The 16,300-nt window shown below is 35.9% G+C and overlaps 1 protein-coding gene across 1 annotated transcript in view; it reads right to left on the bottom strand.

Moving 5' to 3' along the window:
* The window catches only part of LOC119047635 (sodium channel protein type 3 subunit alpha), a 117,493-nt gene that overhangs the window by 58,763 nt on the left and 42,430 nt on the right, over positions 1–16,300 (bottom strand). The window contains exons 9-11 of the mRNA XM_053665237.1: positions 9,548–9,689; positions 8,259–8,465; positions 927–1,217 (exon numbers count right to left, since the gene is read on the bottom strand). Of these exons, the coding sequence (XP_053521212.1) occupies positions 927–1,217; positions 8,259–8,465; positions 9,548–9,689 (640 nt within the window). The remainder of the gene's footprint in view (positions 1–926; positions 1,218–8,258; positions 8,466–9,547; positions 9,690–16,300) is intronic.

Genomic DNA, 16,300 nt, shown 5'->3' on the forward strand with positions numbered 1-16,300 from the left:
CAATTTTTAAAATAGCTCTTGTTCCTTATAGGAGGACATCATACACACTGGTTGATTTTTTTGCCTTAACTTAATCTTAATTATATAGAGTGTCCCTCAAAACAGCAGAACAAAATGATGACCCAGATTAATATGATCAGAATAGTTAATAATTCATAGTACATGAAATTTTAATGGAACCAAGTAGTGTTTAAAGTCACAACTGTACTTATCATAAATTTATAACTATTTATTCTTTACATTATATAATAGCACAAACTTATTGAAGGAGAAAATTCGAAGCTGTTTTTTCTCTTTGACTTGAAAATATGCTGAAGAATTGGGTAGCTGGCATTAAATCAGAGCAAAAACAGACTATCTTCAATTTAGTTCTCTTTAAGAGCATTTAGTTCATAATCTCATTCTAATATCACAAATGACCCCATATCAGTATAATGGAGACTCACAACAGTACAATTTTCATATCAGAAAATGAAGGCAAAACCCAGAGACACATCTTTTCTAGAGCTATATATATGTTGCATTCAAGACCACAGATAGTAAAGGCAGAAACCCAGCAAAGAAGAAAAATTCATTTGAGGTCTCAGAAAGGAAAAGTTAAGCAAAAGATTGCAAAACTGTCTCCCTAAAAACTATGATAGGTAGGTTTCACTCCCTACCACCCCACCCACCAAAAAGCAGATGGAAAAACATGGCCTCAAAGGAGTGCAACATTTAAAGCTGATTACCTTAAATTAAAAGTTAATGGTTTAATAAAAGTTGCATTTAAAGATAGTTTATGATACAAATTTAAATAACTATATTGGATGTTATTTACCTGTGCCTCATTTAAATCAGATATTACAAGAATATAGCAAAACAAAATACAGCAATTAAAAAGCAATAGCAATGACAAATAAATTGGAGCAATTAGTAAAAAGCCATACCTGATGAGGGGAATAGAATTTCTTGTCACTAGTCAGTCGGTTTCCATCCATGGAGAAAAGGAAGCTTCTTCTTTTGACACTGTCTTCGGATTCAGATTTGGGAAACCTGTCTCCCTCTCCTTTGTTGCTTCCTTCAAAATGCTCCTTCTGTCTCCTTTTCTTCCTTCTGTTCCTCCATTCCTTAGCACTTTTGGAGCTTAACTTTGATGCTTCTGAAGAACTTTCCAACAGTTCTCCCAAACCACCTATTCCACTGAAATCTCTCGAAGCAGCTGATGCTGCTGCAACTGCCTGTTTAAAGCAAAGTGAAGCACTATTAAAACATATATGAGATGGGGCAAATGTTGCCTAACTATATGTGAAAATTATGTCTTCTGGTCATTTCCTTGAGCATGACTACAAGAGAATTCCCTTAATAATGATGTGATTTTTTCCACACTATAAAGCAATATGCTAGCCTATGCATTAAGATAAGAAAAGTCTGGTTTGACATATCTCCTGGAAAGTGTTTTTCCTTTTTTAATCTGTTGAGATTACCTTCATTTCAGAGACATTTTAAGAGCAAATGTTTCTTGTGGTGGTTGCTGGTCTGGTTACTATTCCAGCTCCATGCATAGGATTGTTTCTTCACCTGTGATTGTGAATAACTGAGTGGTATTTTTTTCCTTCTAAATCTAGGACAAAATACTTTTTTCTTTTCTTTTTGTTTTGTGAATTTCAAAGTATTTAAGTGTTTACTATTTTATCTCTAGATAGAACTAGTGGAGATGTATTGGCTAATTTAGCCTCTTATTTCATTTGAATTATATTTATTACTGTAACTATAGTTTATTTTCTTAGGGTCATATCAATTCACTACATAGCACATTTACTTTTATTTTTTTAATTTTATAAATTATTATAACATTATGTTCCTGTTTTCATTAAGTACATTCCTATTTTTAAATATAATCCAGGAAGTGGAAATGATTAAATTATGAGAATATTGTTTCAACTCTTTATATATGCCATTACTAAGTACAAAAACTCTAACTTATCTACTATTTTGTCCCATCTTTTCTACTAGACTATATACTGGACAGAAATTTTGACATGTGTTTTTGTGCACATTGATGAGAATGCCATCTGACATTAAAAAAGGGGGGACTCAGTTACTATTTGGTACATAAAGATGAAAAAAAGGCATCATGCTATCAACTGCTTGAGACATTGAGGTGGGGTTGGAGGAAGAATAAGACATAATTAACTTTAAATTCCAAGATCTCATAAAAAACTATGTGTCAGAATGAACTATATAACTGTAGGGGACCAGTCTGTTTTTGTCTGGCAAATGTGACTCAGCTCTGTTTGGAAAACCTACAGAAGTGAAGTGGTGGGCAGGAGCCAGACCTTCAAACTGGGTTTTCCTATGGGAATCAGGCCTAGAAAATGCATATGGCTTGTTCTTGCTAAAACTCCATCACCCTGGTCTAAAACAACAATTGTGTATTGTCTATGTTCAAGGTAATTTCCAAAGCCTGTATGAGTTCTCCCAAGGACAGAGCTAATCAGCTCATCGCCATTCCCCTCTGCATGTTATTTTCATCTTCTTGATTGTACCTAGAATGTAGACAATAATATTCTATGTAATAGATAGTAAATCTTTCTCTGATGTAAGACCCCAGGAAAACAATAAAAGCCTGTCTAGGCAAGGGTCAGGGCTCCCTCTTGAGGGAGTGGCCAAGGCACCATAGACACTCTCCCCTTGAGAGAGTAGTGGTGCCTGTTCCCTTTTTCTCAGGATTGTTGTCGCCTGTACATTGATTCTCGTCATCAGCCACAACAGGCGGACTCTGCTGGCCTGGGTCCACCATATATAACAAAAACATGTTTCAGGAAAGAATGAAGGTAAAATTTATTTCTAATGCTCTGACATGTTGGGCTTTATGTTTCTTCTTTCCTGAGGAGAAACAAATCCTCCTAAATAGCTTTTATTTGTCATCTTAACTTTCAAAAAAAATAAAAAGTGTTACAAAGTTTCTAGGATTTGCATAATCCCAGTGATGTGAACCATTGTATAGTACTAAATATATTTGTTGAACTATGTGTTGAGCTAAGCAGCACATAAAATATAATACAGATATTTGTTTATATTGAATACTGTATTTATTATGGAAACCCAGATCCAAAACTTGGCATATGACAATGCCTATCACTTAAATGAAACTTTAATTCAGAACCTGGAGATTTATAGAATTGCATACAGTCAGCCCGACTTTTATTGAACTATTGAGCATCAGTATCACTTCTAAGATCATCAATGACATAAAATGAGAAATAGTAAGGGCCATTTTAAAATATAAATAAGCTTAGTATAAATATGTGTAAACTAAAGTGAATAAATGAAGATTTATCTGTAGCAAGTTAAATATAGTTGATTGTGCTTGATACATAGGATATACATAATATACATTGTTGAAAGAATGAACACACATTAATTCCTCTTTATCCAAATAGAGTCCTTATTTCACCTTCCACTTTGTATAGACAGAAGCATGCAACATGCAGTGCTACTCATTTACTGACTTGCTTGCCATTAGAAACCAAGGAAGTTGTGGTAATAATATTCCCTTGTCATAATCCTGGAACTCATGCTCATTTAAATCACTTCCGGAATTTGTTTTGCATACGACATAATTTCCCTACCTATTCTGGGTAACAGTTCAAATAACTCAAAACCAAAACAGATTTCTGAGGCAACAACGGTAACCTTCGAACACAACACATTTTCTGTGTCACTCATCAGCGCAAATCTGTCACTTGTTCCATTTCCAGTGATTTGACGGTCCCTCAAAGGCAGATGTTTCCTGTCACCTCCCATGTCTGTGTACCTGTTTATACCTAGCTCCGTGACATGGCCAGTGTCCTACTTATTTAGACTAATAGTGCTACTTTCACGACTGGCTTGCTGAATTCCTCCTGTAACATATAATAAATAAGTTCTTAATAATTACCCAGAGAATAATGTGTTTTTTTCTTATAACATTACTGTGCGATTTAAAATAGGTTCTGTAACTCATTGTATCTGTTTTTTTTAATACGATCACATAACTGCCTGTGATTATACTTCATTTTAAACATAAAAATCCAGTTTTAAAATCTGACTCAAAACTATAAGACATTAACTATATCTGCTTCAATTCTATTCCTAGTTATATTAGATCTCTTAAATGCCACTGCTTCTAATTTTGTCCTAAGGCTTACTCCTACGTCTTCCTATCAGACCACTATGCATTATGGGATATGCTACACTGGGCAGTATTAAACATTTAGAGATCACAAATTAAATAGCAACACAATTATGATAATCTAGGACAACATTTTTTTTGTTGGGTTTTGTTTTTCTCTCTCTTTTAAAGCTGCATTTGATTTATGACTCCAATGAGCTGAACATGTCATTTCTTTTCATGTCTAAACAATGGCTAGGACTAGGAGGTCTCTCAACATATGCTAAATAAAAATGGAAGTGATGTTAAGCTTCATGAAGTCATTGACTAGATAGTGCCTTTTGAAGGGTCACGGGTGGTTAACAGAATCAAGTTATATCGGAGAACCAGTGATTTGCTGGGGAGGCTAACCCTCCCTCTCTCTGCGTCCGTACCCCCCCTCCTTCATCATTTGGCTACTTACTGGTTATGGTTACCTGTGTTGTTAATAAGAAACTAAAACTGGTTTGGTACTGTACCATCCAAGTCAATATTAAACCATGGGTATTAGTTTCCCTGGGATCAGTTTAAAATTTTTATGTATGAAGTTAAAGCTGAGTTAAGTCATGATCTGATCACTGGAATCTAATAAATGACTTTAAATGAAAAGAACTGATATGTTTTAGCTGACCTAATCAATATGTAGATAATTAGGTTCCTTAGGTTTCTATTAGACATAGTGCACTGTGACTTCTTTTAAAAGATTATAATCTTTTGGTTGATGCCGTATTTGCCTTACCTTAAAGTGGTTGGATTTCAGAATATAATCTTACCCTTGTATTTTACAGTATGTGTGTTTAGCATTTTCAAGTGCATTGACGTTTGTTTTAATAAGTGATAATAGAATAATCCTGAGTTTTAACATAAAATCATATCTAATTTGTAAATATTATTTCTCATAATATTTACTTAAAATTTTGAAATAAATAAAGTCTTTGTCCTATATATGGCTATTTGATTTCATTGTCTTACATATGTGTTTTACTTGTAGTGATCTGAAATGAACTCTTAACTATAGTAGAACTGTCTGGCAAGGGTGAGGTATCATCAACTTTGTTTATAGCTTTCCTCATAATCAATACAACTATGGTAGTAAATCAACATGGTAGTAAATACAACCATATTACTACTCTGTACCCAATGGTAAGATGAAGACAGCAAAGGCAGTATGTTTAACACATGCTAGGTATCTGGTTGGGCTGGATAACCAGCTAAACAATTCATTCAATGAGTATCTCACTCAAAAAATGCCTAAAAATCTAATGGTACATGTTGCACCTTTTCAAAATCACTTAGCATTATTAAAAAGTTAAATTTTGAAACTAAAAATTCCAAGAGTATACTGTCATCCAAATAATGCTTAAATGTATGGAACCATCTAGCTGAAAAAAACATTATATACCAGAAAGTCACTATGTACAAAAGTTTGTGCACTTCTGTTTCTGGCCAAAAAATAGTAACAGGGATCAGATTTGCTCTCCCTCCTGAAACAACAATAAGACAAACAGAATACATATCACAATGGTTTTGAAGACACTAAATGAAGGAGATATTGGGTATTCAGAAGGATCTTCACTAAATAATAGGGAATAATTCAAATTAAACTAAAGGCTACCCTAGTTCTACCCAACAAACCTCCAAAGGTTTGAAGGTGCAAAAGGATTGAACAATTTTTAAGTAATGTAACTATGTACCCAAAAAGGGATCAAGAATTTTTACAAGAATAAAAAAAATATTAGAGCCCACAAAAAAGTAAAATTAATGGTTTCTGGAATGTAATTGAAGATTTTCAGGAATGTAAAAAAATCAGGAATATATGATCAAGAATGAAGAAAAGAATTAATTAAAACCAATATATATCATAGATATTACAATGACCAAATAAGGACTTCAAACAGTTTTTAATAACCATATTGTGTATGTTTAAATTGTTAGAAACAAGAGAGATATAACAGAGATGCAGATCAACCTTTCAGAGAAGAAAACTACAGTGTCTGAGATGGAAAATACACTGGGTGGGATTAATGGGAGCTACGGCCCTGCAGGAGAAGAGAGGATGCAGATGATGCAGTAGACACTATCCAGACGGAAATTAACAAGCTGAGTCTAGAGCTCATCTGGAACCAAAAAGGACCTAGAATTGTCAAAACATCTTTGAAAAAGAAAAACAAAGTTGGAAAACTACCACTCTGTGATTTTAAGACTTATCAAACAGTTACAGTAATTAAGAGAGTGTGGTATTGGTGTAAAGAGAAACAAATGAATCAACTTAACAGAATGTAATCCAGAAATAGATCCACTTGCATATGAACAACTGATTTTTGACAAAGGTTCAAAGGCAATTTAGTGGAAAAAAGATATTTTTTCAACAAATAGTGCTGGAATAATTACATATCTATAGTCAAAGCAATAATAACACATAAATCCCATTTCACACAAAAATTAATATGGGCTATTGACGTGAACATAAAACACAAAAGTATAAACAATGTAGAAAAATAGGAGAAAATCTTTGTGATGTTGATTTGGATAAAAAAATTTAGGTACAATACCAATGCATGATCATATAAACAGAAAAAGATTTGATAAATTGTACTTCATCATAATTTAAAACTTTTATAAAAAAAAAGCTGCTAGGCCCCCTCACTGGCACAGCTCAGTGGGTTGGGTATCATCCCACAAACTGAAACATAACTGGTTTGATTTCCGGTCAGGGCACGTGCCTGGGTTGCGGGCCCGTCCCCAATGTGCAATAGGCAACTGATCAGTGTTTCTCTCCTACTCTTTCTCCCTCCTTTCTCCTGTCTCTAAAAAAATATATTTTTTAATGCTCTTAGGAGAATAAAAAGAAGTTACAGACTGAGAGAAAATATTTGCAAAGCCTATATATATATCATAAAGGACTGAAAGACTTATTCCCAGAATATATAAAGACTTTTCACAACTTAATAATAATTCTATGGTCATAGCACCCTGAATGCACCTGGTCTCATCAAAACTTAATAGTAAGAAAATACACAGCTCAGCTAATACAAGATTTGAACACGCACTTCCCAAAAGAAGCTGAACATATAGAAATTAAGAACATGTAAAGATGCTCAATCATTAGTCATTTAGAAAATGCAGAACAGCCATGAGGTACTTAGAATAATGGTAAATAAGCCTTACCATGCTGCATGTTGGCAGATATATTTGAGGCACTGTGACTCTGACATGAATTAGATTTCACTATGTCTTTCCATGATACTTACCTTTCAATTTGTGTTGTTTTTTTAATCAAAAACTGTTATTCTGTCTCTTTTTAAGACGTGTGCCCCAATGACCACGCACCTAGCCCAAACAGCCTTTATTATGAATGAGAATTTAAAGTTTGAATATAAGAGAAAATGTCTTCCTGATATCCTTATAAGGGATGCAGAACACATCTTTTGTGTTGTAGAAACCCCAAAGAAAATTTGAGAGTAAGTACACATGAAGTTTTCATGTTAACATTTTAGACTAACTTCAGAATAAAACCTCAAATGATATAAGTAGTAAAACACAATGGTTGGAAGTTTCAGTTATGTACCTTTTTCACATTAAACTGAAAATCAGCTCTGGCTGGTGTGGCTCTGTGGATTGAGCACCAGCCTGAGAACTAAAGGGTCTCCAGTTCAGTTCCCAGTCAGGGCACATGCCTGGGTTGCAGGCATGTAATATCAATGACAAATATCATGCACCCACTAGGGGGTGCACCCACACATTGATATTTGTCTTCCTCTCCTCTTCTTTCCCTTTCCCTCTCTAAAAATAAATAAACAAATAAAATCTTTCAAAAATAAATAAAATGAAAACCAGGTTTTCCCTCAGGTTTCATGAGGCAATTGCATTATTATTAATCTCATCCTGGATGTATTTTCTATTCCCAACTAATTTTCTTAAACATCCAAAAGTTCTTTGACTCAACTTCTAAAGCAATTTTAGTTTGCTTGTTTCCGATGACGATGCCTGTATATCAAATGAAAATCTGGTTCCAATGTAACAGAAATATTCCTACTTAAAAATGTAATACTACTACTACTAATAAAACTTTGTTATTACTCAATACCTGAGCTTCTTCCTGTTGCTTTTTAAGTTGTTCGAGCATCTGCTGAAATTCAGCCTCTTTCTGCTCAGCCTCTTCCAAGGTGGACTGATTCTGTTCCTCGTAGGCCATGGCCACCACAGCCAGGATCAGATTCACCAAATAAAAAGAGCCCAAGAAAATCACCAGGACAAAAAATATCATGTACGTCTTTCCAGCAGCGCGTAATGTCTGGGAGGAAACAAGGATCATTTCATGAATATTTTATATGTCAAGAAAGTCCTGATTACCATCACTAGATAGTCAGAAGGCGAATGCTTTTTAGCATCCAATGTGTTTTGGCCAAGATCTTTTGGTGTTAAAATGTGCATGGCCAAATTCACATACATTAAATAATGAGGCTTGATTGTAGTGTCATTTGATATAAACACACACATTTCAAATTAATATATATTGGATATATATTTGAGCCCCACTAAAATGCTTTTCTTAGAATCCACAGTGCAGGGCAGTTTACAAGTGAGAACAGTATTTTTAATTCCCTTTAATGGAGTTCCACTTCCTTTGTAGCCTACTCTCCACACCATCTAAAAATAACATCACCCTTCCCTCCTCTTCCAGTCTCAATTAATTACAGCTGTAATTTAAATTTTTTTATGCAATTGCTTTTAAAAACATTTCACATGCTGTTTTTATATCTACAACTAGATTATAAACCCAAAGTTGTAAATATTCTTTGCATTCTTAATAGGCTAGTAGAATGCCTTTTATATAAGAAGCTCCCAATATATATAATGTACTGACTGAATGAACAATCGGGATCCTGGACACACTTGATTTAAACAGGACCATTGTCTGTATTTCAGTGTGTTATACACCAGTGCCATATTTATCATTTCATGTATGTTCACAAAATTAAGTGTGCATGTTAATTATTACCTTACTGTGATGGCCTGAATGTTGAGTCCCCCTCCCAAATTTCCTGTGGCAAAATCTTAATGCTCAATGCGATGGTATTAGAAGGTGGAACTTTTGGAAGCTGCTTAGGCCAAGAGGGTGGATCCCTCATGAATGAGATTAGTGCCTTATAAAAAGAGCCTCCAGAGAGATGCCTAGTCCCTTCCACCAGATGATGACACAGTGAGGTGTCAGTTATGCACCAGAAAGTGGGCTCTGGCCAGGATGTGAGAATGTTGGTGTCCTAATTTTGTACTTCCTAGATTCCAAAACTATAAGCAATAATTTTCTGTTATTTATAAGACACCAAAGTATGTTATTTTGTTATGTGAACCCAGATGAACCTAGATACTTACCAACTGGTAAAGATTCTCCCAATAGTCCTGAGTCATGAGTCGAAACAGAGACAAGAAAGCCCAGCTAAAGGTGTCAAAGCTTGTGTAGCCATAGTTGGGGTTCCGACCAGCCTTCACACAGATGTATCCTTCCGGACACTGGCTATAAGGGAGAGAAATGGAGCTGGGGTCAGCGCAGCACCTACTGTTATTTGGATCTATGTTGCTGTCTGGTTAATTTGCTTGCCGTTCATTTTCAGAACCCTTCAGATAATTGCTTACAGTGAAACACTTATCAGTTGAAATCTATTAAGAAAACCAATAGAAAACTTAGGAGCAAGGAGTCAGAGATACAGTCATTTAGAATTTAGAATAGAGGGGTAGCAACCACACACTTTCATCTCTGACACCACTGATACCCTGCTCTTTACAAAATGGCAAAGATCAACAATTAAAAAATGAAAAGCCAGAGAACAACCAAAGGGTTGGAAACTACTTAATGAACTTCTTTCAACCTCTTTTGTAGAATTTTCTAAGATAAAATTTATATATTAAAACAATTTTAGACTTGTAGAAAAATTGCAAAGAGGGCATGGAGACTTCCCAAACGTCCCCTGCTCACTTTTTCATATTATTAACATCTTATGGTACATTTCAATCAATACTGACACATTATTATTAACCAAAGTCCATACTCTATTAAGATTTCCTCAAGTTTTTCCTTAATATCCCTGCTTATGTTCTAACATCCCATCCCGGATACCCCAGTGCATTTAGGTATTATGTCTCCTGAGGCTCCCCTGGCTGTGACGGTTTCTCAGACTTCTCTTGTGTTCCATTACCTTGACGGTTTTGAGGAGTGCTAGTCAGGTATTGATTGGGTTTCATCTGTGTGTGTGATTAGATCGTGTTATAGATTGGGGGAGAGAGACCACAGAGGTAAAATATCATTATCATCACTTCACGTCAAGGCTACAAACCATCAATATGACATCGCTGTTGATGCTAACTTCATTACCTGAGTTGAGGTAGTGTTTTGTCAGGTTTCTTCACTGTTCATTTACTATTCTAATTTTTCCATACTGCACTCTTTGGGAGAAAATGTTTATGTGCAGCTCACACATAAGGAGCAGGGAGTCATGATCCACTTTCTTTTTCTTTTTTTTTTGGTTGAACAAAAAAAATTTATTTATTTTTTATTTTTAAGTATATTTTAGTGATTACCCTATTAGAGTTGTCCCATTTTCTCTTCCCTTTTATCCCCCCTCTGCCCTGAACTCCCCCATTCACTAGTATCCCACCCCCCTAGTTTTGTCCATGGGTTGTACATATAATTTCTCTGGCTTCTCTATTTCCCATATTATTCTTAACCTCTCCTTGTCTATTTTATGCCTATCTATTATACTTCTTATTCTCTGTAGTCTTTCCCCTATTCATCCGCCTTCTACTCTCTGCTGATAACCCTCCACGTGATCTCCATTTCTGTGATTCTGTTCCTGTTCTGGTGTTTGCTTACTTTTTGTTTTTGTTTTTTTAGGTTCACTTGTTGATAGTTGTGAGTTTGTTGTCATTTTACTGTTCATAGTTTTTATCCTCTTTTTCTTAGGTAAGTCCTTTAACATTTCATATAATAAGGGCTTGGTGATGATGAACTCCCTGAACTTGACCTTATCTGGGAAGCACTTTATCTGACCTTCCATTCTAAATGATAGCTTTGCTGGATAGAGTCATCTGGGATGTAGGTCTTTCCCTTTCATGACTTGGAATACTTCTTTCCAGCCCCTTCTTGCCTGTAAGGTCTCTTTTAAGAAATCGTCTGATAGTCTTATAGGAACTCCTTTGTAGGTCACTCTCTCCCTTCTTTTTGCAGCTTTTAAAATCCTCTCCTTGCCCTGGCTGGTGTAGCTCATTGGATTGAGCACGGGCCTTTGAACCTAAAGATCGCGGTTCAATTTCCCCATCAGGGCACATGCCTGGGTTGCAGGCCAGTTCCCAGCAGGGGATGCACCAGAAGCAAGCATACATTGATATTTATCTCCTTCTCTCCTTCCCTTCCCTTCTAAAGATAAGTAAATAAAATTGAAAAAGTTATCTCCTTATCATTAACCTTGAGTAACATAATTATAATGTGCCTTGGTGTGTTACTCCTTGGGTCCAACTTCTTTGGGACTCTCTGGGCTTTCTGGACTTCCTGAAAGTCTATTTCTTTCACCAGATTGGGGAAGTTTTCCTTCATTATTTGTTCAAATTAATTTTCTATTTCTTGCTCTTCCTCTCCTCCTTCTGGCACCCTTATGATTCAGATGGAGTGCTGAAAGTTGTCCCAGAGTTTCCCAAGCCTCTCTTCATCTTTGTAAATTCTTCTTTCTTCATTCTGTTCCGGTTGAATGTTTATTTTTTACTTTTGTGCCAACTAGTTGATTTGAGTCCTGGTTTCCTTCCCTTCGCTGTTGGTTCCCTGTATATTTTTCTTTATTTCACTTTGTGTAGCCTTCATTTCTTCCTTCATTTTGTGACTGAAGTCAATCAATTCTGTGAGTGTCCTGATTACCAGCGTTTGGAACTCTGCATTAGGTAGGTTATCTACACACTCATTGCTTAGCTCTTTTTCTGGAGTTTTGATTTGTTCTTATATTTAGGCCATATTTATTTGTCTCAGTGCACCTGTTATGTTGTAAGTAAGGGGCAGAGCCTTAGGTATTTGCCAGGGTGGGACAACCCTCTGCTGCATTGTGGTGCAGTCTGTCGGGGAGTGGTTAGAGAGGGAACAATGCTGCTTGCTTGCTCTGCTTTAGCCCCACTTTCCAAAGAAATTTCTTGTGAGACTGGGAGTTTCTCCTGCCCTTGCAGCCCCCACAGTATTTTACAGCTGGAGATTTTGAGTCTTTAGTTTCCAGGTCAGCCAGCCCCACCCTCCTGGGGGTCTGCCACCTTGCCTCGGGTCCTCTGCACCAGCTGCCTGTCTCTTTCCTTCCTACCACTCTGGATGAATGTTTCTTTAATTCCATGGTTGTCGGAGTTCCATGCAGTTTGATTTTCTGGCAGTTCTGGCAGTTCTGGTTGTTTATTGTTTTTAAATTGGTTGTTATTCTTGTGCAGGGAAGTGAAGCATTCTACCTACGCCTCCATCTTGGCTGGAACTCCATGATCCACCTTCTTAAGAGCAGAGTTATGTGCATAAAATATTTGGAATTTTTCTGCATGAGAAATTTGTTTATTATCTCTCATCTATTTACATATATCAATATTCATTCATTTATATGAGTATGAACCATGGATATTCAGTTTCTACTTTGAATTATAATCCAATTATATTTAATTAATTAATTTATTTATTTATTGCTAAAATTGTTTCAGTTTTGGCCATTGGGAACCTTTAGTTGATTCCTGTATCTCCTTGACATCAATCACCCCAGGGCCATATGTGTTTTTTTATTGTTCTTTTTGTTTTTGTTTTTTAGAATTTTCTTACCTTCTGAAACTACAGGATGCTTCATGATCATATCTTATATTTCCTGCCCCAGTGCTAGAACCAGCCATTTCTCCAAGGACCACTTGTTCTTTCATTGGAGAATGGTAAGAGAAACCAAGATAAATATGTGTATCTGTATGTGTATATCCTTGCTATGTCAGCTGAGGCCCTAGAAGCAAGGTCACCACCTTTGCAACAAACATACTTAGCACCCAGATCTTGGTTTCTAATAGCATGTACATATTTCTGTGTGTACACATCTGTGCCTAGATTGACCTAAATATGAGGTCATGTTCTTCTCTCCAACCCTATTTTGTTATTACAGATCTTTAAAATTTCTTTTAAAAAAATCTTAAACCTTTCATTCCAAAAGTTAGAAGCCTGGCTGCTATCTTCTGCTATCCATATACTTAATATGTATGCATAGTTATTTCAGGGTTGTTAATCTATACTACCATGAGAAACAACTATCAACTAGAGTATAATTCCTTTTGCCTTTAGTCTTACAGCTTTTTTAATTAGCACCTCTTTCCCCACCTCCTTCAGTGAGGTTATTTTATACAGTTAAAGCATATTTAGATAATTTTGTAACTTTTTGTATTTTAACCTGGATTCCTCCAACCTCACAAACAATTTTTTATATTTGCATACACTGTTCATTCTTTGTGCTGTGAAAGTTCTAGAACTTTTGATAAATGCTTAATGTTCACCATTCTAGAATCATACAGAATAGTTATTCTACCCTAAAAAAACCCCTATACATAACCAAATCAGCTACCCTGGATCCCTGAAAAACACTGATATTTTTTCAACCATCTCTTGTTTATCTTTTTCAGTATGTCATAAAATTGGAATCATGTATAATATTGCAATTTCATATAGACTTTCTTTGTCATGTAGTAATATGAATTTAAGTTTCATCACTGGTTTTTGCAGTTTGACAGCTTCTTTTTATCACTGAATAATATTTCATCCTATGAGTATACAACAATTTATCTCTTCATATAGTGAAGGACATCTTGATTGCTTCCAGTGTCTGGTGATTATGAACACAGCTGCTATAAATATGCACCTGCAAGTTTTTTGTATGGACATAAAATTTCAAATTAATTGGCTAAATACCTAATAGGGCAAATTGCTGGGTTGTATGGTAAGACTATGTTCATTTTGTAAGAAAGTGTCAAACTGTCTTCCAAAGTGGCTGCACCATTTGCATTACAACAAATAATGAATGAAAATTCTGTTGTTCTGCATCTTCATCAACAGTTGGTATTGTCAGTTGTTTTAGATTTCAGCCATTTTAATAGTTATAGTAACTCCTTGCTGCTTTAATTTTTAATTCCATAATGTCAATGACCTTGAGAGTTTTCTATATTTATTTGAGCCACTGTATATATTCTTTTGTAATGTGTCTATTCAAAATTTTTGACCATTTTTAAATTAACTTATCTGTTTTCTTGTTGTTGAGTTTTGAGTGCTATTTATATTTTTGATATATTTTATCAGATATGTGTTTTGCAAATATTTTCTCCCAGTCAATGGCTTTTTTTGTTTGTTTGTTCCTAAAATTCTTTATTTTCCAATTGGTCATGGGACTCAGTGCTTCCAGGATCAGTGCTCAGTTCATTCCAGGGGTCCAGGAATGAACCCCTGTCTAGCATCTGACAGTCCAGGTTTAGACTTTATTTTTTTTCTATTTAGATTTTTCTTTTTTAAAATATATTTTTCTTTTATTGATTATGACATTACATTTATTCCCCCCTTCTATTCCCCCCTTCATTCCCCTCAACCCTGCACACCCCTCCCCCCACCATTCCCCCCCTTTAGTTCATGAACACGTATCTCAAGTTCTTTAGATTCTATATTTCCCCTACTATTCTTACCCCCCCATCTATTTTCTATCTACTGTCTATGCTACTTATTTCCTGTACCTTCTCCCCCCTTCTCCTCCCACTCCCCTGTTGCTAACCCTCCATGTGATCTTCATTTCTATGGTTCACTCCTGATCTAGCTGTCCTCTTAATTTACTTTTGTTTTAGGTGTGGTTCTTAATAACTGTGAGTTTGCTGTCCTTTCACTGTTCATTTTTTTATCTTCTTTTTCTTAGGTAAGTCCCTTCAACATTTCATATAATAAGGGCTTGGTGATGATGAACTCCTTGAGTTTGATCTTATCTGACAAGCACTTTATCTGTCCTTCCCTTCTAAATGAAAACTTTGCTGGATAGAGCAATCTTGGTTGTAGGTCTTTGGTTTTCATGACTTTGAATACATTTTTCCAGCCTCTTCTTGCCTGTAAGGTCTCTTTTGAGAAATCTGCTGACAGTCTGATGGGAATTCCTTTGTAGGTGACTGTCCCCTTATCTCTTGCTGCTTCTAGGATTCTCTCCTTCATTTTAATCTTGGCTAATATAATGATGATGTGCCTTGGTGTGTTCCTTTTTGGGTCCAACTTCTTTGAGACTCTCTGAGCTTCCTGGATTTCCTGGAAGTTTATTTCCTTTGCCAGAATGGGGAAGTTCTCCTTTATTATTTGTTCAAATGAGGTTTCCACTTGTGACTGTTCCTCTTCTGCTTCTAGTACTCCTATAATTCAGATGTTGGAGCATTTAAAGATGTCCTGGAGGTTCCTAAGCCTGTCCTCATTTTTTTGAATTCTTCTTTCTTCATATATTTCTGTTTGGTCATTTTTTCCTTCTTTCTGGTCTACTCCCTTGATTTGAGTCCCAGTTTCCTTTCCATTACTATTGGTTTCCTGTGCATTTTCCTTCATTTCAATTAGTTTAGCCTTCATATGTTCCTCTAATTTGTGACTAAAATCAACCAGTTCTGTGAGCATCCTGATCACCAGTGTTTTGAACTGTGCATCTGAAAGTTTGGCTATTTCTTCATTGCTTAGATTTATTGGTTCTGGGACTCTGAGTTGTTCTTGAGCCATGTTTTGATCTGTTTGTGCCTGTTACGTATGAGGAGAGGGGCCTTAGGTGTTCACCAGGTCACTGGGTTGTGACACTGTATGTGGGGTGGGGTCAGAGAAGGAGCAATGGTGGTCCTCTCCGCTCACCTGGTCTGCCTCACTGCTCACCCCCGCCTGTTTACTGAGCGGTTCTTTGTTTTGGGGCTCCGTATTGTTCGATTTTCTGTGGTTTGATTGCATTTATTGTTGTTAAAACTTTTTTATTTTTAGATTTGGTTGTGCGAGGAAGCAAAGTGTTTCCACCTACTCCTCCATCTTGGGGGAAGTCTCCCAATGGCTTTTCTTTTCATTTCTTTTAAGTGTCTTTGAAGATCAGGAGTTTTTAA

This window comes from Artibeus jamaicensis, unplaced genomic scaffold, assembly GCF_021234435.1.
Source record: "Artibeus jamaicensis isolate MK-2021 breed Jamaican fruit bat unplaced genomic scaffold, CSHL_Jam_final contig_391, whole genome shotgun sequence".
Taxonomy (NCBI): Eukaryota; Metazoa; Chordata; class Mammalia; order Chiroptera; family Phyllostomidae; genus Artibeus; species Artibeus jamaicensis.